This window comes from Olea europaea, chromosome 5 (assembly GCF_002742605.1).
Source record: "Olea europaea var. sylvestris chromosome 5, O_europaea_v1, whole genome shotgun sequence".
NCBI lineage: Eukaryota > Viridiplantae > Streptophyta > Magnoliopsida > Lamiales > Oleaceae > Olea > Olea europaea.
In genome coordinates, this window is record NC_036241.1 from 12155454 (window position 1) to 12180410 (window position 24957).

The window sequence follows — 24957 nt, forward strand, 5'->3', positions numbered from 1 at the left end:
TAATGTTTATGTTTAGTGAAGAAAGTTATAGTTGCTTAACAGCTTCCATGGTGAAAATGAAATGGATAATGTTTATGTTTAGTGAAGAAAGTTATAGTTGCTTAACAGCTTCCATGGTGAAAATGAAATGGATAATGTTTATGTTTAGTGAAGAAAGTTATAGTTGCTTAACAGCTTCCATGGTGAAAATGAAATGGATAATGTTTATGTTTAGTGAAGAAAGTTATAGTTGCTTAACAGCTTCCATGGTGAAAATGAAATGGATAAGAGGAGTGATTTGTGTTTGTGGAATGAACATAGAATAAAAATGTAGCTTCCATTGAGCAAATTTAGTCATTTATAAATTTTAATAGTAAGAGAATGGTAGTATATCCCGCGAAATGGGGGAACAATAATGATTAGTAGTTATGAATGTGTGGTTGAAATTAATGTTTGACTTTGATCGAATTTATAAATGGTATGTTAAATTGGTTGCCAAACGGAGGCGTAGTCTTTTCCAAATGAATAATGAACAGTGCTTTACTTTTAGGATAGGAACTAGATTGATCTTGATTTTATTCTCGTGTTTCTAAGAGGGAGAGTTTTGTTGATCTGCCAATAGTGGAAAGAGTAGTCATGTTCAACAATGGTTGAAATTGTTTTTTGACATGGGATTTTACCCGGTTTTGGGGACTTGGATAAGAAAAACAGACAGAATTAATGGTTGAAGTTGCTGTCCGAAGAATCAAATGTATTGAATTATACAGAGTTGTTCACCATGATTTTAGCTTGTAACATGAACTTTATTTGATCAGGTAGAAAGGGCTATGATTTTAGCCTCCGTTTGGGTTTTCATTTTATTTTGCTAAAATCTAGTTTTCAAGAAATGAGTGATTAGTAAGTCGGTATTAATTGTGGGTGAGTCCACAAAATGTGTGGTTAAAATTAATGTTTGATTTTGAAAAGTAGAAATTTAGGAGAAGAAAATGAAACCAAATGGAGGCTTAGATTGCATTACAAACTTCAATTTGATTAGTTAGGAAAAATATGCTGACAGTAACCTGCTTTATTTGTAATTCGATCTACTTAAAAGAATTTTCTCACTTCCATTTGTTAGAAATTAGCATTCGTAGTTTAAGAGACAATACTTTTATGCTATAACAAGGACACTCTGACACTCTACTATATGCATTTTCTTTCTTTGGCAGTAGTTATATTTGATTTAGCTTGAAGTTATTTTGACTTCAATGGCTACTTCTCTGATTTAAAAGATTTTACCTTCAAAATTTAAAACTATAAAAGATACCGATTTTATTGAAAATAAAAGGTAAAAGAAAAATATAGTGTAACGCGCTAGGAGTATAAATGAAAGAAGTGGAACAAAGTGTCGCTTCGGGAAACATGGGTATTGTTATAAAGTTCTCGATTTTAAAGAAATTCCTGTTGTAATGACATGTATTTTTATTACTAGTCGTTAGATTAAAAATTAGGACTTAAGTGTGCTGTTATTAAAGTCTAATGACCTTATTAGTTATTGATTTAGTTAAATGACCTTATTGATTACTAGCCAATAGTTTGAGGACCTTATTGACTTAAGTGAAGAGTTGATTTGGAAGTTAGATGAAATCATGTGTAAAATATATGTAAATATGCTAATTAACCTTGATTAATGATGATTTATTTGACCACATGCATTATTCATTAAATTTTAAGAAATGTAATTGATTTGACCAAATGCGTTATTTACGCCAAGTTTCAAGCCAAGTCAATTGATATGATTACATGATTAAATGTATTGATTTAACAACTTTCAAGACAATGCACCAATTATGCATTAATCATGCTTAACATCTAGCCATTTCCTTTCAATTTTTGACACATGGTCTAAGAATTTGCACTATAAATAGGAGATAAACTCAACATTGGATTACCCCTCACCAATTATTTACACGCTCCCTCTATCTTATCACTTTGTGTCTACACCCTTGATCTTTCTCTTGTCCTTTTCATATTAAATATAATCACACTTATACGATCCCACACGTAGTATTATGAATTATTCTTTCATATTTAAATTACGGAAATTTATGTTATGAATATGATGATTCGGAAATTCAAGTCATAATTATGATAAGGGATCCTATGTGTAAGTTCAAAGGATTGGAGTTTAGTAGAACTACGCACTGGAATTATAGCCATGTTTTGAATTTTAATTCCCGTGTCTCCATATGTATGTTATGATTTTCTGTATTTAAATATGAAATGCAAATTCGTTATTACTCATTTACCGAGATTTTTATCTCACGCAAATATGTTAAATATTTTATAGGTAAATAAAAAGGCGGGTTCGAGGTGACCGGAAGTGGATTGTGCTTGCGTGGTTGAAAAATGAAGAATAATTTAAGTAGATAAAGATTTTAATAATGTTTATTTATTTATTTTAAATTAATTTTAATCCTCATATTTAGAAAAAAATTATATTTTTCATTGTTGTCATGTGCTTCTTGGGCTTTTATGTGTTATAAGGTGTAATGACCACACAGTTGTTAGTTCTACCTTTCTTTTTGTTAGCTGGACATAAAAAAATTCTGCGTCCAAATTCCATTTATTGGCTATTTCTGAGAGAGACAAATGAGGGCTCTGAGACTTCATAGAATCACATTGAGATTCAATGAGAGCCATTGCAATCAATTTCTGTACCAGAGGTTTTCCTTTTCCAGTGCATCTTTATATTCTAGTGCTACACTCTAGGGAAAGTTGTCCTATGAAATGGATGGGGGTGAAGTCTGCTAGCAGCCTAGCATCAAGATCCCTTGGTAACAAATATTATCCACATTCCACAGGAGTCTTGTATTCTTCTGTAGCTCAGAACTTGATATTTGTTGTGGGATTTACATGAATGTCTTCTTATGTATAGAAGTGATGTGTGATTACACAATGATCTAGCCCTTTGACCGTTTTGTTCTGTTAATTCTTACCCTCGCTCTTTACTGTCTGTGGGCATGTTGTTTTTATCTTTCTCACTCGTTATATTTTTTTCTTTGGCGAATCACTAATTTTATGGCATTTGTTTTGTGTAGCATTGTGTTTGTTCTTTTTAAGTTATATGGTTTTTCTCACTTTCTCATGGTACTTAAATATAATTTTGTATGCTTTTTTTTCTAGGGCACGCATTTGGGGGCAATGATTCTGAAGTAGGAGTTCCATTTCTCACTTCATGATCAAGAAGTTTGTTTGCCGTCTCCAGGTGATCAAGTATGTCTTCGATAGAAAATTCAACATGGCTATTAGAAGAGAAGTTTCAAAAGATTCTGGCTCGAAGAGTTCCAGCATCCATGATGTTTACTACCATGAACGGTATTCCTGTCATCTAAATTTTTAAATGTTATTATTGAGCAAGCGTGCTCAAGTTATTTAGGCTGTATTTATGTTCTATTTAAAGCTTGTTGTCTTTAAAGGACTGGAACTGAACAGAGCACCGACTCCCAATCTCGTAAATGATTGTTTAGAAACTAGATATAATGTCTGCAAGTTATTAGTATTTAACTTTTTAAATTTTCTTGTGAGGACTGAAATGTACAAGACATGGTTCAGTATTTTTGGAACTTGAGTTCCATACTGGACTTTCTATTCTCAGTTAGAGGTCAATATGTAGCTGCTTGAAATGGTTAGGCAATAAGATGGTTCCTTAGTTCACATGGGTAGTTGTCATCCAGGCCAGGCAGCATTTCAATATGAAAATTAAATATAAAACTAAAGCAAGAATGGAATCTTACATCTGCCAATGGTACACTGGCATAATTCATAACGAAGATTGAATAGCATTACATTATTAAGGAAGAAAAGCGTGTTAAGATATTGTCATTTGTATTATGTTGTCCCAAATAGGGGTATTAAATGAGTCCGCTTGGCTTGCTCACCTTTGAACTTGGCTATGTCCACATGGCGAGCTAGCTCTTGCTCGGGAATGGAGTGAGTCGAGCATGAGCCAGCTTGCTTGACAAAATTTTGGCTCGGTTCCCCCATTAGCTTGCCCCTTGGTGGGAAGAGTCAGTCGCTTGCGAGCCACTCAAAGTGCATTTTCTTTTTAAAACCAAAAATTACATTTTCACTCGTCGAAGTATAATGAAGATGAGAATTTGTATGGAAATGATAAAGAATTCAATTTTATGAATTTGTAAAAACTTTTGTGCCAATCTTGATACATAATGCCAGGTAAGACTATATAAAGTATATATTGATGATCATGTTTGATACATAATATTAATCTTGTTGTATTAATAACAAATGGGATAAATTGAGGCCTTTTTGGTTTAGTTAAATATTATATTTTTAGTAAGTTTTAATAAAATGTTAATGAAATGTGTAGTTAAGTCGTGAATTTCATATGATGTATGTTGAAAATGAATTTCTCAAAAAATGAGTAATAAAATACTGTGGTCAAGGGCTGAATCTCAAGAATTTGTTCTAGAATTAAGCATAAAGGAAGGGGGTGTATATACCCCCCCCCCTCCCCCAAAAAAAACCCCCTAATTTTTACTACGTTAGCATTCCGACCTAGAAACATGGTTTATGAAACAAAATTATTAAATGAAATGATATTGATTTAACAAATTTGAGATGACGAGAAACAATTGTTATACCCACGATGAAATGGTAATCTGACGCGATGAAGAGAACGAAACTATTGTTACCATATCCATGCTCAAGTGATACTTTGACTTCATAACAATGTGAGTGTTGCGACTAAGTGATTTTATGTTTATGTATTGCATTCTAATCAGAAAAAATAAAATAAAATGATATGCCATAGGAAGGTCATGTGCTGGAGTCAAAGGTCATACTTATACTGGGATAAAACGTCAAAGGCTATCACATACTTAAGTTGAATGAAACGCTAGCGACCATATGTGCGCAAGGGTCATAACAAATGTGATGGACAATTCAGTTCAAACGTTCCATCATTCAAATGTGGGCTATTGAATTTCCGAAAGAATACAAATTTAATTGATAAAAAAGAGGGAAGTCGAGAAAATTTTAAAGTCCATACCGTTTTTGATGAAGAATGCAATGACAACGATGAATGCAAAGGATCGAAATGAAGATTGTAACATTGTGGCACCGATGAAAGTTGTTACAGATTGAGAGGATTAGAGCAAATGCAGCTCGTGCCAAACTTGACAGTGAAAGAGTTGAGGCTGCCACTGCAGCTAAGGAGAAAATTTTTGCAACTTCATGGTCATCAAGTCATTCAATGTTTGCAGTGGGTTTTATTGAGGCATGAGCCTGACAAGAAATTTTTTGGAAGATGGTCATTTGAGAAAGAATTATGCTGATGCTGAGTGTATACAGCACCTGCTGTATACTCAGCTCGACAGCCCACTCATATAAGTGGCCCTCGTGATTATTTTAATCATGGGCCCACTTATGATGTGAGTGGGCTATCAAAGATGATGTCAAAAAGAGTGTACATATAGCATAATTCTTTGAGAAAAGAGAAGAAAAATGAAAGAAATTATGAATATGCAAGAATTGACTAGTTTTGGATAAGTTTTTGTATAAACATTGTTGCATTAGTTTTGATTCATTGTAATGTGATATAATTTTTACATGCACGTTACTGAAGATAACTTGCCTAATGTCATGATTAAGCACCACTCTCTTTGATCTTCTACTGTTGAGTGCAATTTTGTATTTCACTGTCATGTCATTTTCATTCCACAAGCATGTATCTTCCTCATACCGAAACTTCATTTTATACTTTTAAGTGAGTGAAAGCAACAATTTTTATTTTAGCAAATACTAATGCCACAATTGGTATTTACAAGTTGGTGATCGCATCAACGTTGGTAAAATTGAAAGGAACTCCACGTCTTTGGCATGAGACACCCTTGCCTTTTGCATGGCTGTCTTACATAAATTTCCTGGATGATCACCGACATTTTGACTATTGGTGATTTTGATTGAAATCAAGATATGTTAGTTATTCAGGCGAAATTTAAAAGCGATACTATTGAGGATCATTGACATATACCTTTGTAAGATATTACATATTGTTGTAAATGGAAAATCTATTACCGAATGACAATTGTATTCATACTGCCCTAGAAATTATTACTGTTGTATCCCTAATTCTTCCTATAAATATAGTGTTTTGGTTCTTAATAAAATACACACAAGTCTATTTGATTTTTATTCTCTTTTCTCGTTTTCTCTATTTTCATAACACGTTATCAATATGAAAGCTTAATTTTTCAAAATCTAGTGATTATAGTAATAGTTTTATAAGTATAATCATCTATCACATATGCCAAAATTAATTTGAGGACATGTAAATTGTTTTATATATACACATCACATTTGCCAATCAATTCTGACGTTTTTTAAGCATAATCAATTTGTATCAATTTGAGCAGCATTAATTTGTTACTGTTGCTATTCATATTTCCTCTGTCCTTCCATATACACGATTTTTCTCGTGGTTGAGGAGCTGTTTAAACCTCAAAGATAAATTCGTTAACAGTAGACGACATATCTTATTCCAGTCCAGGGGCGGACCCACATGGGGTCATGTGGGGTCAAATGACCCCACAAAATTTTGCACTTTTCTTTTTTACAATCTACTTTGATGCACTTTTCGGGATGTCAAATTAAGTCAAAATATTGCATTCTCAATATCATTTTGAAGTGCTCATGGCCTAATTTTTCACTCATTAATGGCATGCAAAGTGGTCAACTATAGCAAAAGTTATGACATGTTAAAGTAGGGCGTTTGAAATTAGTATTTTGAGATTTTTGATAATATCCTAACTTTAAAAATTCGTTTGCAATCTTGTGCTATTTGAATCCACAAATCGTCTATGCCATGTAAAAGTTTGTTTCAAAAACTACATCGTTTTCATATCGAATGCTCCAAACGGATATCGAAAATAGTTAAATATGTATCAAACGTACGCCTCAAAAAAGACGTCTAACTCGTTTTTTCTTTTAAAAAATTCAATTAATTATTATTTTTACACGATAAATTTTTCAATATAATTTATATCGTTTCATTCGGAAGTCTTACATGAAATATAACGTAAATTTTTTAGGGTCGTTACGGATTAAATGCAATTTGAATCACTTTCGAATTATATTTGCTTTAAATTTGAATTTCATTTACTTCCTGAACTAAACTTGAATTTTATTTCAATTCATTTAATTTCTATATTCAATTTAATTTACTCAATGTTAGCTCAACATTTGCTAATGAAATGATAAACAAAACTATATAAGTAACAAAATTTATTTAATAATATTAATAATGATGTAATTATATGACTTTTTAAAGTGTCAAAATACATATAAACTTATTTTCATTGATATTATGTTGTTTATTAAAAAAATTATTTTTAAAATTTTGACCCCACAATACTAAAGGTCCAGTCCACGCCTATTCCAGCCCATCAGTTTTCTTTTTGAAAGGTACGAAAATGGTCCTTGTCTTCTTCTTCTTTCCTTTTTTTTTTTTTTTTTTTATTTTTTTTTTTTGGCCCTAAAAATTCTGAAAGGTACGAAAATGGTCCTTGTCTTCTTCTTCTTTCCTTTTTTTTTTTTTTTTTTAATCCTTTTATGTAGTGCCTAAAAGTTCCTTTGTGCCCATAACAATTAAGTTTGCCTTTGCTGTTTCAATTCTATCCTTGGCAATCACTATGTTATATAGAATTCACACAGAGATTATTTAGAATTCCGCATTTTGATTCTACCACATATTAGTTTTACCTTAAATTTTTGTATATGTGGAATTCACGTGCATGTTTAGCATATTTTGCATGTTGGTAAAAGATTTAATCAGTTTTGTTAACTTCTATATATGAAGATTTTTTTTCTTAATGTATGTTTGGTAATTAATTTTTATACATAAATCCATATCCTATTTGTATGATAATTAATATTCTTTAACTCAATTAAATATTTGTAGATGTTCTTTCATTAATTGTAAATTGATAATGTATCATGTTATTTTTTTTCTAAAGTAGCACAACATTATTAATATTCTAGAAGCATATTACTTACTGATTAAGAGCCTGTAATATTCAAGAATGATATTGACTCAATGCTCCTGAAGAAGCATAATTTAAATTATGTTTATTCGAATATGGTGTTGATGTTCTCGAAAAACACAATCCACATTTTATACATATTCAAGAAGAATATTTTTATTTTTACTCATGTAGAGCACAAATTTTAATATTATATTGTTTAGCTCGAAAGGTAAAACGAATCGTTAATATCAATATTTTAGAAGAATATTGTATTTATACTCTTGAATATTATATATCTCGTTGTGTTCTTAAAGAAAGCACAACTTAATATAAAAAAAATTGTGTTGATGTTCCTGAAGAAATACAACATTATTAATATTTTAAAAAAGAATTTAATTGCTCTAAAAAAAATGACATTATAATTTCAATTTTCCTAACGAATATTGATCGCTTCTATGTAAAATCACGAATTAAATTACTCTATTTATTTACGTGTCCATTCTTCGACATACGTATTTAAATATTGATGTTCTTGTTAGATATTAGGAAAGATTGTAGCAGCAGACACTAATCTTTATATACTTTATTCTAACCTTCAATTTGTGTCAACAAAGGTATCTAATCTTTCAAAAATATACAGTAGAGGTCCAAGTGGATGGAAACCATCCATTTAACTGTTAATTGACCAAAAAAGTCAAAATTTGAACAATTTTGACCATATTAAAAAGGGAAAAATAGTAACTTTGTATATTATCCTCAAAATAAGTTAAAAATTTAATTAAGAAAAAAAAAATCCTCATCTTCCATCTATACCGCTACCATACCGCAACCACCCCAACACAAACCAAAAAATCACATCCTACAGCCGGCCATCCAATCCGCCAAAATTTCATCCCATAACCGACGCCTCATTTCACAAACCATCTCACACAATTAAATGGACAAACAACATTACACGGATATCGAAATCAACGCTTAAAGCCATGGGAGTCGTGCTGTCCAACAACAAAAGTCGACAACTCCGATGACACCTCCGGTTGTGCATCGTTGACAATCAATATTCACCTCAACCAGGTGCTCCAATTCCTGGTGAGACATCATCCAAAAAATAGCTCTGTTTGATAGATGTCTACCTCGACAACAAAAACGAGGCAGTTCTGTCTCCTTCAATTGATAGGTTTGGGAATGGTTTTTCACAAAATTGGCAAACGCATGAGTCGTGAGCAGCATCATACGATCACTGGTGTGTCCTCAATTACTTCAATAGATGCCCCCAACTGACCCAATTTTGACCCAATTTTGGACTGTAATTCCGCCTCTTCCAACCGATGAAATCGGAGCTCTTTTCCACCAAATTCAACCCACTTTCCCTCAGCAACATCGAATGATGATGGGTATACCCTCAATTGATCCAATTGTGTTACAAATTGCTCCAATTTTGGCTTCATATTCTACACATTGACATTTCTGTTTTCATATTCTACCTATTGGCCTTTGAGTGGTAGCGACTGTCTTCGGGAAGCGGTGCCGACGTTTCCGATGATGATCAGCCTTTGGACCTCATTCGTGTGGGTGAGAGTCGGGAAAGAAGGAATTGTAGACCATCAGCCTTGTGAGGGTAGCGTGGGAGTGGGTGGTTAGGTGGAGAGGGTTGGAGTAGATTTCTTTTACTTTTTTGGTTTTTTATTTAATTATTTTATATAAAAAATGTGAAGTTACCCCTTTGATTAGTTAAAATTATGGTCAATGTCAAATTTTTTTTTTTTCAACTAATGGTCAAATGAATAGTTTCCATCTAGTTGGACCTCTACTACATATTTTGAAAGGTCAGGGACTTCGCTAGCGCAAATTGAGGTTAGGGTAAAGTCTACAAAAATGAAAACGGTTAGGGACCGCTACTGTAATTTTTCCTATATTTTAGTGCTTTCGAAGAGTATAATGATATAAGATCTAAAATAAAATTACATTTTTACTTCCGAAGAGTAAATTCTTACATAATTTATTAACGTAAACAATAATATGTTATATCTCCTGAAGAGTATGAGATTAAAATTTTCTATATTTTCAAAGAGTATTGATATATTGCTCTTGAAAAGTAATAATAAAATATAACGTGATATCAAAATAACACATTATAATTTTCATAAATATTCTAGTTATATCTAACGTGCTCTCAGAAAGTATAATTACATACAATTTAAAATAAATTATATTTTTATTCGTAAAGAGTAAATTATTATATAATTATAATAATAATATTTGAATGCTCCTAAAAAGCTTGAATTATGATTTTCAATATTCCAAAAGTATTTGACATATTGCTTTTGAATGAGCAATAACAAAATACAACATGTTTTCGAAGTAGCACTTGTTTCGAAAAATGTATAATTTTGAATTCATATTTATCCTAAATTAAAAGATATAATTAATGTCATGAGAACATTTAGTAGTTTGACTACTTGAATGATATATGATTATATAATGTTTAATCATATTATTCGAAATGAAATAATTGAATTCTAATTTATATTGAACCAGAAGTTTAATTTGATTTTATTGTTTGGTATGACTTGTTGAACCATCACTGGATCAATGATAATGCGAAATTAAAAATTTTAAATGGATATTTAATGAAAAATCAGAAGATTTTTCAATCCAATAAATTTCTATATATTATTTATTCTCTCTATTGACAATTGATCATTAAATATCGCTAACTCAAACAAGAATTGAATTTCATATATATTTGAAAATTAATTAGGGTGATACATGAGGCCCCATCATCCACAACATTAGCCATCGTAATAGATTTGATACAAATACTAGATGATTGTATAGTATTTACAACTTGAAATTTGTAAAATTGTTGCTCGAATTATGAGCATAATTTTCAAATTATAGAATCAAGACGGTATGTCTTGTTAATGTTAGTGATCCTCAATCTCAACTTTTTAATAAGTTTTAGTTGAGATGTTGATAAATGATGAAAAATCTTGTAGCATCTGGGGAAACATGGAGATAGTCTCTTTTTCATGGTGGTTGTTTGAGGGAAAAGTCAAAATCTAACTTCAAATTTTATAATTATTGTAAGAAAAGGGAGCACTTGGTAAACGAATGTTATAAATTGCAGAATAAATGAAAGTGAACTGTAAATCAATTATCAGAAACTTTTAGAGAAGCAAGTATTACAGAAAATCTTAGCAGTGATAGGGAGCTTCTACCTATATCTAACTACAACTCCAAATCCAACAAGATTTGAATTTTGGATACAGCTTACACTTTTCATATGACTTCTAATTGGGATTTGTTTTCAACATATAAAGAAGTTTCAAAAGGTGTTGTGATGATCGGTAATAACACATCTTGTTGGATAGCTGGTATTGGTAGGATTAGAATAAAGATGTTTGGTGGGATGGTTAGAACACTTGATGTAGTGAAATACATTCCAAGTTTGAAAAAAAAAATTATCTTCTTAAGTACTCTTAATTTGAAAGGGTACAGGTACACAGTTGAAGATGAAGATCTGAAGGTTATTGAAGGAGCCCGTGTTGTGCTGATAAGACTTAGAAGATGGCTTCTGTACCATTGGAGTCTAATTTGGGGTCTTCTTTTAAGAATAAATCTAAATTGAATTTTGAAGACATGGGTAAATCCGTCTTGCCACCATTATTAATAGTGTCATCGTATTCAATTACTAGAAATAGACCCATTTGTTGCCACAAGATTCCACATAGGTACAATTCTGTTGATTTTGTTGATGGTTTGAATGTGGTCAATGGTGTTAATTCTTGCCAAGATCCGTCCTTTACACATTCAATTGTGATTTTGTTACTGTGCTTATTCCAACCTTATTTGTTGGTCATTAGATCAGTTGGTATTGTTGATGTGTTACGCCTCTATCTTAATCACTTCAGAAAGTCTACCACCGCGTCATGAGAGGTGTCCTACACCCATCCGAAGTAGTTCCGAAGTGACGCACCACCAACGTCGTCGATCTGCCAACGCACTGCTAGGACAGACAATCTACTGAACCGAAACGTCCTCGCCCTTGAAGCCAAGGCTCAGTACATTCCTAGGTTCTCTGTCAGAGGATCCACCGCCAATTTCAGAAAGAAATCTATATCACGATCCTTTCCGCCCCCAAAGTTTAATTGATTTGACGTATCCATGAGCCTAGTTGATATGACGTATCAACTTTATGTCAACTTAATTCGGGAGAAGTAATTACCCGCCCACTCTATAGATGCGGCTGATTGACGCCTATGAGCAGACGTCTCACATCGTCAGATGCATACACGTGTCTTACATCCAACGGTTCTCCTCACCTATAAATATCCAGGGTTTGACAAGAGGCAGAGGTAATGAAACTCTTACAACATAACTTTCCATAACAAGTAGATATATATATATATATATTATCCTCCCCACTATTTTGCACAACCTAGGTATTGTTCCGATCACTTGAGGCTAACTTGATCGTCGGAGAGTATACGGTCGTCACCACCCCCGCTGGTTTCGGTCGTGTGCATCTAACCGTGCGTTGACTATGTGCAGGGAGGAATACGTGGAGTAGCTATCGGTTGGCCACATGGAGGGTCCAATTTGCGAGGTCAACAGTTGATGAAAAAGTTTGTTTGTGTTTTTCATTGAAAAGTTTAAGTTTATTCTTTGCAGTAGGATCTGTCTCCAGGTGGAGAATTTTTTTTTTAAAGTTTTGTTCATTGCAGTGGTATTCATGTCAAGGAGGAGATTGTAAGAATTTAGGCGTGTTGAAGATAATTGAGAATTCTAATTAAAGTGCATATTAAGAGGAATTCTATTTGAAATACTTTTGAAATCCTATTCAAAGTCTATTGGACAAATTTTAGGTGAAGTTCTATTTGGAAATCCTATTGGGGATTGAAATTTTTGTTGGGTTTAAAGAAATCAAGATAAAGAAACTTTTGGGTGTTCTATTTCAAATACAACTCTAGTTTTAGGGATCAAATTGTTTCCTATATATATTTGGCTCTTCTCTATAATTTCTTTAGTTTTTTAACCTCATTACAAGTTAGACAAATTATAAACACAAAATCTTTGTATTCTTTCTCCATATTATAATAAAATCTCCATTCTCTACAAATTATTTTATTATTGTGTTCATGTGATCGATTACTTCATAATGTGGCTTAATAGCTTATTTTCTCCAACAAAGTGATCTTGGATTAATTCGATATCATCTTCGCAACAAACTATTTTCTGAATTATAATAATCCTTTTATCTGAACTTTTTTTTCTTCATACTGCTCATCATTATATTTCTCTCGAGCAATGTCATACTTGGAATGAACAAGAAGAAAATTAATAATACTTTATTATTATTATTATTATTATTATTATTATCTTTTGAGTTGTTTTGTCAGACCGATCACTCAAGATCTCTGATCTTTACTCAGACCTTATAAAATATATGGGATCACTTCTCATCTTCTCTTTTTGCTTTAACGACGATGAAAAAGTATTGACCCATCCAATTTCCAATTTTTAGGCCAAAGTTGTGTTGATATGGGCTTTAGTTTAAATTCATAATTGGCTTGGTTTTAGTTTGTTAGAGTTCATTTTTGGGTGGTTTTTGTATGGGTTCACTCTTGGACTTTGTTTGGGTACTTGGGTTCACTTTTCGCCTGGGCTGGAATCACTGGATTTCCGTTTGGTCTTAGGTTACGGGTCGGGTTCACTATTGAACTGGTTTTTTTCTTTGTGTTTGGTTTCAAATTGGGTTGGTCCTAATTTGGGTTTGATTCACTGTTGGGCTGGATGTTGGTTTCGATTTGGGTTCACTATAAAGAAGAGGCTTCTTGGTCCTCTAACTATACAAAAGGAGCATCTTAGTCTTTTATCTATTTATAAGGGCCCCATTGGTCCTCCCACTATGTTGAATTGGTTTATAGGTCCTCTATCAACGAAATTGATCTTCCAACTATTGGAAAGGGCCAATCGGTCCTCAAACTATGAAAAGTGGGTAAATCGATCCTTGAACTATGAACTATCATCATAATGGTCCTTCAACTATGAGAAGGGTCTTGTGGGTCCTCCGACCATGAGCAACAGAAGACTGGTCCACCGACTGTACATTTATAAGGGGTAATTTCGATTTTGAAGGAGCAATTTGGTCTTCAGAATATTCGAACGGTTGCTAGTTCCAATTATTTATAATGGGTAGTCCTCCAATTATTCATATCACTTAATTTGTTCCTCGAACTATTATGAATGCACAATTAAGCCTCCAACTTCAGAAGATGAAATTTACTCCTCCCAGCAATTATAAACTTTATCGAAAAACCAAAATGCGGAGTCAGAGTCATGCAATTCGAAAAAGAAGAAGAAGAATTAGAGCTCTTTAACGCTTTTTGAGTTAAGATTCCACAAAAATTGAATTACGAATTAGGTAAACTCGACACAAAAATGTTTTTCGACTCAAATACATTTTTGCTGGTTAGATGCAGCTATGTAGTGGAAGCCTGGATAATTTTTATTTCGTACACCATATTTTAATTGTAGTTAAGATCTTTAATTTTTATTCATTGTATTAATTATTTTTTAATTTTTTTTCTTGACTTCAACTTTTCATTAATTAGTACGTCTTGTCTGTAATAATAATTTATATCAAAATATTTTATTTTTATGCTTTGAACGAGGGAAAATATTATCTTGGACTTTATACTTATTTATTTGTTAAAAATATGATGGAAAAAATAAGCTGTTTTACGTCATTTTAACGAAATTTTGACAAAAAACTATTATCAAATACAAAAGCTATTAACTAATGAAAAGTTTGAAGATAAGAATGTTATGAAAAATCGTTAAGAATATAAGGTCCGTTTGATTGCAAGAATGAAATTTGGGTGAAAAGAAAATAAATTTCAGGGAATTGAATTGTTTAAAACTTGTTTTACTGGAAATTGTCAATTAAATGTGTTTGATTGATATAATTTTTAACTTAAAAAATGTTGAAATTTTGAATCTTTTTGTGTTTGTTGAACTTTAATTTTCATGAAAATTGTCAATTAAAGAAATAAAATTTGTTACAATTATGGATATAATTTGTTTTCATTGAAAAAAAAAATGGAAAATCCAATTCTCACCAAAATCAAAGGAAAATCAATTCCTTAAAAACCAAGAAAATGTGGTCACGTGGGGGGTAATTGGAAAACCAATTCCATTAAATTTTTTGGCTATCAAACATACAATTTGGATGAAAAATGGATTTTTTTCCCCCATTTTTCCCATTTTCCATGGAAAAAGAAGCCTATAGGCCCTAAGTGTTGTAATGAGTAAAAATTAAGAAATATAATTGCAATTAAAATGTTGTGCAAGAAATAAAAATTATAATAGAAATATAATTACCCAAGTTTTTAAGCCGTATTTTAGGTTAAAATGTTTTAAGTTATCTTTTTCTATATTGTTGAAATGTCTGAAAGGCCCATTTTTCAAATTGGAACCATTAGTTTCACTCCTAATCAGTTTTTTTGTTCTTCATTCCTGTTTCCAACTTTCTTCTTCTTTTATAGTTTATCTCCAATCTTCTTCCTCTTTGGTTTATCCATAATCTTCTTCTTTGTTCTGCTTTCTCCTTTTTATCTAATTTTACTCTCAAAGTACAAGGAAGCACATTCAAAGAACAAACGCTTACATTTCTACATTTTTATACAATAAAAGACATCTTATCACTTTTATTTGTTTTTTGATCTCGTGCATATATTTTCATCACTTTCATCAAGAAAAAAATTTGCACTGGCTGCATGTCTGCCCAATGGGGAGGGCAGGCACGTACCATTTAATCCACCAGCATTACGGAAACATCGAGCAAGGATTATGTTGTCTTTCACACAAGGCAGAGGCTGGCCAATGTCAGTGAGTCAGTGAGTAAATAGCCAATCTAATATAATTCAGCTGCACCATTTGCTAATGCACGGTTCTTTTACTTAGACCTTGATCTAAGAGTTTTGCTATGTGTACATTCAGGGTTGATATTTGACAACCCCCTCACAGGGGGAGGAGCGTGGGGGCATGAGGGGGGCTGTAATTTGAGGTGTGAAACTTGGTTGTACAAACAGAAAAAACCCTTGACCTTTACACCGCGTTCTGCTTAGAAGAGGTTTAAGAAACAAGATTTGATCGAGAAAAAACAATAATCTTGAGCTTTTCTATTGTTTCCACACCATCGAAACTAGGAGCGGATTTAACTCTGACTAATATGTTTAAAAAAAAAAAAAAAAGTTCACACAAAAAATGTTTTTACATAAAAAAATTACACAGCAGATGGGACTGGACATGGCTGATGTTTTTGCCTTCTATTAAATGAATTTTGCTATTTGTACACGGATATTGACACGCCGGTGTACACACCCCTTATATGAGGGAGGGGTCTACGCCCAATTAAAAAAAAAAAAAGAGCGTAGGCCCCCCTTATGTGAGGGGTCGTGTACACCGACGTGTCGAACACAGGTGTACGTGTAGCACAATTGCTATTAAATTATAGGTATATCCAACTTAAGCAAGGGGTGATAGTCGTGGACTTGCAACTTCTGTGAATAGTGGTATGGAATGCCCTCTGGTAACAACAGTGTTAGTTTGATACCTATTCTTCGAGTAATGTTCTGTAAAATCATATTATGAATTTACGTTAGTTTATTTGCGTGTTATAATTTGAAGTGATTGTCTAAGGTTCCATGATCATACAGGATGGATCGAGTATAGTAAGACCAATTTGTGATGTGATCAAAATTATGTCGTTCACAATCGGTTCATAAAGTTGGACGCTTTATGCTGATAATATTGTATTGTTCTTATTAAGATTTGTCTAGATCTTGAAACAGGAACAATAATGTGTTTCGATGCACATTGAACGGAACCGCGTAGATGACTCATTTGTGACCGTTTGAAATGAAACTCTACTTGATTATCAAACAGGTCACCTAAATCCTGAGTGAATAATGTACCTTTGATTGCTAGTTAAAGTTTTTTGAGGTACCAATGAGTGAAGTCTTAAATAGAAGATTGATCTCGGTGCTTTAAGAATCGGGCCGAAACAATTAGAGATTATATACTTACAATATTGGAATCCATTAATCATTGAGATGAGACTCGTCACTCTAAGGTATTTTCCTAGGCAAATTGAATTTGAGCTCAGTAGATCGACGATGAGATCGTGAGACTTTACATTGTGATTTGATCACAACAAATTTGCAGTATGAAAATGAAACTTAGAGGGTAATGCATGTCGAAGGGCAAAATTGTCATTTTGCCAGTTTTAACATATTGACGATCAAATGGGGGTTGACTTGTAGAACGATAATCAGAGGATATTGTTATCGGATCATAATTTGCTTCTATAACTCTCACTCGACTCGAGAGTGCAATCTCGATTTTTTGGTAGAATAAGCCGGGATTAATAGATGTATTTCAATTAGTCAAGAGTTGATCCAATTGTAAACATCTATTGGAGCTTGGGTCCTATGAGTCCTATTAGGTCCCTCTCTTGGCTCCAATAAAAGGTATGTAACTTAATTGGCCTACTACAATAAAGTCTAAGGAAATTTGTGCAATTTCCAACCCTAATAGGTCATTATAAATATGCACATTATTAACATATTTTGGTGTGATTTTAGGGTTAGCCACTTTTCACATTCCCCAAAAAGAAATAACACCTAGTGGAGAACAAGGGATAAGATCTAATGGAGAAAGCAATTGACTAGGTCATTAATAGCTCATTCAAAAATGTTATCATCTCCACTTTTTATATATGTGAGGATTTAATAATTCAATGATCTCAAGGTCAATTAAATCCTTATTTACATGATTTTAATCTTCAAAGGAAAATTAATTTCCTATTGTGATGACTAAAATTCATTAACCAACAAGCAGGACTGGTTGGGAGCAGCCAGGAAACAGCTGCAGTTATTTTTTTTCAAAAGCAATATTGAAAAAAGCAGTAACTGAACTTAATTTTTGAAGTATCTCTAAAATAACGTTTCACTTACAAGATAAATTATGCAGTCGAACATGTTCGGGGAAAAAAATTAAGCAAACTAATTTTACTTGCTTTTAGAGTTTGAAAGATCATACATCTCTGGTAGAGTATCATCAATTCAAGAATAAAAGTGAACATAACTTTCAGATGCAAGGAGAATTTAGGATTGGTCTCTTTCTGATGAACTTGATTTTCGTGAAAAATTCTGCCACCTTTGTTTGTTCCTTTCAGATGATTCCAGATTCTGCGTAAACTTAGTGAGCCCCTGTCTCAGAGCACCTAGATTCACGCCATTATGCACCAAGATGCTTGTCACGCCCATTTTAGAAACCTAAAAAAGACACAACATTTAATTAGAAGTTCCAAAAAGAATAAAGTATGCATGGGACATGACAAGCAACTCATTTGTTGGACTGTTTCGAACCTAGACAGGAGTATTCAAGGCATTCTATACACATATTAGGTCGCCCTAACTTAAGTATAGATGATTATGAACGAGGTTTTTTTTGTGTAAGACAATGATTGAAATTTGAAAGGCGTGAAATCAACATTGTAAATGTTTTTTCTTCTTCGTATTAAAAACCTGCAACCGAGAGGTAGCTCTCATGCTGAGGGTATAAAACTGCTTGTTTGCTTGTCTATATTTTTTTGGTTTATTTGATTAATATTGCTCTCCTAATTGGGATTAGAGCTCAATCCTTAACATCGTCCACCCATAACATTATATGCATGAAAATAAAGAAGAAACAACTCATGGGGAAGAGATCTTACTGCTTCTATGTTTCGATCCTCGTCATCGAAAAAGAGCATTTCATTGTATGGAATTCTAGTCGTCTGCTTAATTCTTTGAAAGTGTTCAGTCTTGTGTGTCCAACTCGAAAATATCTCCTGAAGTATTAAAGCTCACAGCATGGTAGCAATTTACAATCAAAACCTTAAAAGTATATTTAGAAACAGATTATACATCTCAAACATCACAATACAGCAGCAAAAGCACAAAATGGTCGACTGCACAACATACACAGAAAATGCACACAACTTGCCACATAGTCATAAGTTACAACCCCCATATGGACCCGTCTTTGTTAATCTGTACGTCTTACATTACTTAAACAGCAAAAAACTTCTTTTATATTTTAAGGCAACAATTGAAGGTATTCAGGGGTCATAGAGCACATTTATCTAAAATCACCAGCTACCATAATAAATGTCAAAAGTCAGTACTTTTATACTTCTAATATAGTATGTGGATAAGCATATGCTTATGTGTTTGACTATGCATTTTGCAGTACACAAATGAGAACATCTCTAAGTCCAAGTTGGAAAGGCACACATACTAATTATTTAATAATAAAAGAAAAAACTATTTATAGGGACAAATTACATTTTCAAGCACACATCTAAGGGTACACATAGATAACAATGAAAAAAATGATAAATATTGGCAATAAGCTTGCACCAATTATATATTCTGTCTTAAGCCTTCTCTGTTTGCTTTGGGCAGAGATGAGCTTAAGAGACATATACAATATGAGGTCCCCTAGTGTATGTTACTCATTGATGACACAATTTTAGCGAATGAGACTAGGAGGTGTAAACGGTAACTTAGAATGGAGAAGTAACTTGGAAAATAAGGAGTTTCAATTAAGTAGAAATGTGGAACTAAGATGTATTACATAGACATCTCAGACACAATAAGAATAAGGATGAAAGAATCAAGTGTCCAAACAATTATTGTTTAGATATTTAGATTTGATTATTAACAAGGAATGAGGACTTGAAGAGAATTATTTGATTGTTTGGGTTTTATTATAATGAAATTATAATAAAGAGTAATGGATTCCACGGAATGTGTGGATAATAAGTGGATAGTAGTTGCAAATGTGTGATTAAAATTATTTTTTGACTTTGACTTCAAATTATAAGGAGATTATAGTGAAACCCAAACAAACACAATGCAATGTATAGGATCAAAGAGAGCTTGATGACATAAAGAACTTTACAGTGACTTTATGTGATAAATATCTATAAGGTTAAAAAGAAATGCCTACAAAACAATTAATAGACGACCTGCTTATGAGGCTGAGTGTTTGGTCAATAAGGGACAAGATGTCCATAAGTTGAGTATGTTAGATGGATGCGTGCCCATAATAGAAATTGATTTCACCATTCTAGACTTCAGGTTGTCTAAAGCATAATTGCTTGTGTATCAGCAAGGGAAAACACAAATGTAAAAGAATTACAATAATTGCATACAGCTTACCTGAGCTACAAACATTGGTTTTATCCCCAATTTATCCAGAAAAGTGTTTGCTATATCTGGAGTTGGCGATCTTGAGGCAATGGCAAGATTAACGCCCTTGTCCTTGAGTGCATATAATATTCCTTTGGCATGAGGATACAGTGATGGCATTTCACGCTTCGAGCGACATTCACTGGAAATAAATAGCATTGACAAGAAGTAATATACAGTTTAGTCGGGATATCATCAAGCAACTATTGTCAGCAGGTATATCATAGTACAACACACATAAAAGGACAATACGTTCTGTAACAAATGCATATTCTCGACAAAATACAAAATTATATCAATCACTGGAACAAATTATGCAAAAGTATAAGGCAGGTTCCAAGACATCACAATGCAACTCAGTACCCAGTTCATGATGGTTCACATGGCACATTCCATACCAAGACACGGTCAGGGGCCTCCAAGGGGGGTCCTGGGAGGGGCCAGACCCCAAAGTTTATGCAGATTATTTTTCTATTTATATTTGAAAATAAAACACAACAAAGAAAGACTTTAGCTTATAGAATGTAAACTTCTGGTAATCTAATGGTAAAGTTTCTGAATTTTATATAGGAGACAAGGTTTCATATGCTCAAGACAGCAATCTTTTTTTTTTTTTTTTTTTTTTTTTTTTTTTTAATTTGAAAAATTTTGTGAAAGTAGTCTGCAACCTAGGACATGTAGAAAAATTCTTGCCAACCTTTAAAATCTAACTTCTCAACCCCCATTCTTAACTTCCATTTGCGTATTTTGTCCTTTTCACATAATTTCAATCACATTAGCTTTAAATTTTCCTCTAGTAAAGATGGCAAGATATTTTCAGTTCCAATAGCCTCATTATTTATTTCAAATGCCGATCTCCTCCCTCTGCCAACTACCACTACTGTCAACTGCCGACTATCATAACACCATTGACCACCCCCCCCCCCCCCCCCATTACACAATAACTAACAAATTAAGCTCCTAACAAGTCTTTAAGTAGACTGGAAATAAATCCCCAAAATGACCATTCCACTTCTCCTAAAACAGATGAAAACCCAAACTAACATTTCAGCCCGATCTTCAAATTTCGATCCTATGAGAACATGGGATCAAGATTTCACAATTTGTACAGAACTAGCAACAAGAATAGCAGAACATATGACACAATTAAAATTTAAAAGTCAAAAAGTGTTGATCAATGTTCAATACCTAAAAAAATTAATCACCCAATAAGAATTGGGCGGTGTGCATTACAGACAATCAAACGATCCAACAAAATAAATACCTACTCGAATTTGTAAGTGTTTAAAGAAAAATCTGAATCGACAATTGCAGTAGGACAAAATTACCAGTAGAAAGGCCAGAGTGTGTAATCGAGATCAAAGACGACAAGACGAGGCAGCACTTGGAAGAGACCCATTATCTCCATTGCTTCGTTCTTCACCCCTTCGTCTCCCATCTCTCTCTCAGTCAGACGCTGTGTCTCTACTTTACGTCGCTCACTCGATTGTTTGTTGATTCTGCTATCCCGTGTATTGGAAGATCTTTTCAAAAACTGCACTCTTGATCCTCAATTTATAGTGTTAGTGTTAAATCGGTCAAGTATCAATCTCTCAACTTTTTTATACAGTTAAATAATTGGTCTTTAAAAATAAAAAAATAAATCATCCAAATCTTCATTAAATAGTTATGAGAGTCTAGTGAAAATATAGCTCTTATTTGATATTCATTATTTTCAAAATACATTTTTCTCTCTTCTTTTCAACAATATATTCTTTAATAAGAGCAGGTTTGGGAGTGATTTTGAAAATTGATTTTTTGACTGTTAAGAGAAAAGTGGGGTTCACCTATGAAAGAAGAAGTCAAATATGACGGTTGAAATAGTGAAATAATGGTCAAAAAATCAATTTTTTGGGAGAAAAAATCGCTCCCAAACAGGCCCTAAAATAATATTACATACAAATAAAAAAAATTCATTATTTTTCATTAATCTATTATTCCAAAATGCATTCTTAAAGAAAAATGGGACTCAAATAATTCATTTCAAAAATGAAAACTAGTTCATGTTGATGTTTAAGCCCATGCTTGGAAATTGTTTATAAACATTTTAATTTTAAAGCATTTTGTATATAGATAGAAAGTATCTTAAAAATTCTTTTAGTCTTGAAATTTAGTCTTCAAAAATCAATTTGATTAATATTAATCCATGCTATGATATATTGGTTAGTGTGTTAAATTTAAACAATGTAAAATTATATCCTTAACACGGCTTGCAAATTGTTCTTGAAATGTGATTGCTCGTTACTTTAAATAGATTGATTGCTTGTTTGAATTTTTAAGCTCTAGAAAAAATAATTCTTCAATTTCCATCTTGTAAACCAACCTTATTAAGAGCAATAACTTACCAAAACACCATTCAATTTTTGATACTTAGATGGCCCAAGATGGCACTTCTCTCTTGACTCTTATTGTGTTCCAACTGAACCAAAATGTTTCCGGCAGAGAAAAAGGCCCAGCTGACGAACAAAACTTGAAAAGGTCCCTTTTTTTCCCATTTCAAACCAAAAGAGAAGACCTTTTTAAATTATTTTGAGTAGCTTTACTAAGCAGCATTGATGGAATTATAATCACTTGCAACTACAACAAATAAGTCATACATTACTAACCTAGACAACCTTGTCATCACCTACGACATTAAGAGTCGGAAGACTGCTTAGGAATTCATCTCGAAAACCCCAATCCCTTCCATGTTTTCATCCATTTGTTCTGTTCCATGGGAGCAGGTCCTCTACTTCATAGCTAAGTTCGACATTCAAATCCAACTTCGCAAAATTCTTTACAACTCTTCCAAGTTGCTTCCGAGCATTTGCTGCAGACCCTTTCTCGCTCGGCTCACCGGTTAAGTGACTCTACCTCCAGGAAAGATACAAATTCTTCTTGTACATTCACATTTTTTATCTTTACAACCAATTTTGGCTTCACACCAGCCCCTTTTCCTTTGACACTATTCATTCTGATTTTGCCACTTCATCGTTAAAGAAGTAATAACAGGGCAAGCTAGGAATCAAAAGTAAAATCCACAATCTTATTACACCAAGAAACAAAAATCAGTAGCAACCAGCAAGTAAAGACCCAATTTTCAAACATATTCTCAAAATTGAAGGATTCTATAGCAGCTATAAGAAGCAACTATAAAATATCAAGCTAAGTGAAAAAATATCAAAATTCAGTACCTGATAATATTCTTGTTCTAAGAAATCTTACATAGAATCAAGTCATTTGTACTTGTTTGTTGACACTTTGGATTACCCGATCCTACCACTCCTCTCACATGAGGTCGGGTCCCATGCGGGGGTCATAACGTGGGATCCGACCCCCATGTGAGAGGAGGAGGTGGGTCCGAGTAAATCAAAGTGTAAACAAATAAGTACAAGTAGCATAACCCTCTTACATAATCTGCCCTTCTGACAAACCAACCGCTCCAAAAGTGAAGAGAAGCCAACTCCTTGCCCTCTAAAACATGTAGCAATGCTCGGTAACTTATTTTTCACTAACAGAGAAAAACAAGTACATTTACCTGAATTAACAGACGGATATACAAATTAAGCCACTTACCAAGCTCAAAACAGAAAGATGAGAACCAACTCGAAGAGTCTAATTTATAAGATAAATATACACAAATCAAAAGCGGAAACGGGAGGACAATTAAGTACTCGGAGAGGAAGTTGTGATCATGGTATTATTTAGGTTCACATTACGTTTAATTTCCTGTGGAACTAAATTCAAAGCCTAGCAACCTGGTTGAGCTACTTCATTGACTGAATAATAATCTACACATTAAAAAACACCCAACCTGGAATATATCCCTGAAACTGGACCACAATAAAACCTTCAAGAGCTGCTGAAAGAAGATATTTTGAAAGCATTAATGTGCTTGAAAGATTGACAGAATACTTATTTTCGACTACAAGATAAATTTTCCGAACTTGCATGTCAAGTAAGTGATATTTAATATAATCATATTAATCAAAACTTCTTATTTTCTCATTGTTACTTTTAATTTTTTTTTAAAAATTGTACACGTTACAAGTTGTTCTTATACAATTTTTAACTCCGCCTACTCAAAATTTATGTAGCAAGTTCCAAATCCGGATAAAAGATGAGGATTTATATATATATATATTTTATCTATTTAATAAAAAAGTAGATTCATTAATATTTAATTCGATGTACTAAAAAGATCGTCACCCAACCAGAACAACCAACAAAGCAAGTTGCCAAAATTATACTCATATACAGCAAATATTTGAAGTTATATCCCGTAAAATAGTTAAAAGAATTAAACAGCGGGCAAAGTTGGTAATTACTAAAGAATACTAGGAAGGTCAACAAATAAGCTTCAACTTCTTTTATTCCAACATCGTAAACATGATAGAAGTTCATTACACAATATACCAATCCACAAAGCCATTTGCCAAAATTCACAACTCATACATGACAAATAATTAAAGTTGAACAATGTTACACACGATAACAAACAATATAACATACTAAACAACCATGCCAAAAGCTTGTCCCACAACAAGACCAACCCAATAAAGCAAGTTGCCAAATTTCACTACTCATAGATGACAACAATTTGAGAAGATGACTATGCCACGCTCACAAAA

The 24957-nt window shown here is 32.9% G+C and overlaps 1 protein-coding gene across 1 annotated transcript; it reads right to left on the minus strand.

Moving 5' to 3' along the window:
* Positions 1 to 17964: 17964 nt before the first annotated feature.
* On the minus strand, positions 17965 to 21830 carry LOC111394669 (magnesium-dependent phosphatase 1). The gene is made up of 4 exons (XM_023020597.1): positions 21637 to 21830; positions 20279 to 20450; positions 18787 to 18903; positions 17965 to 18346 (listed from the first exon to the last, which is right to left on the minus strand). The coding sequence occupies exons 1-4, from the start codon at positions 21744 to 21746 to the stop codon at positions 18176 to 18178; spliced, it is 570 nt and encodes a 189-aa protein (XP_022876365.1). The 5' UTR covers positions 21747 to 21830; the 3' UTR covers positions 17965 to 18175.
* Positions 21831 to 24957: the final 3127 nt, after the last annotated feature.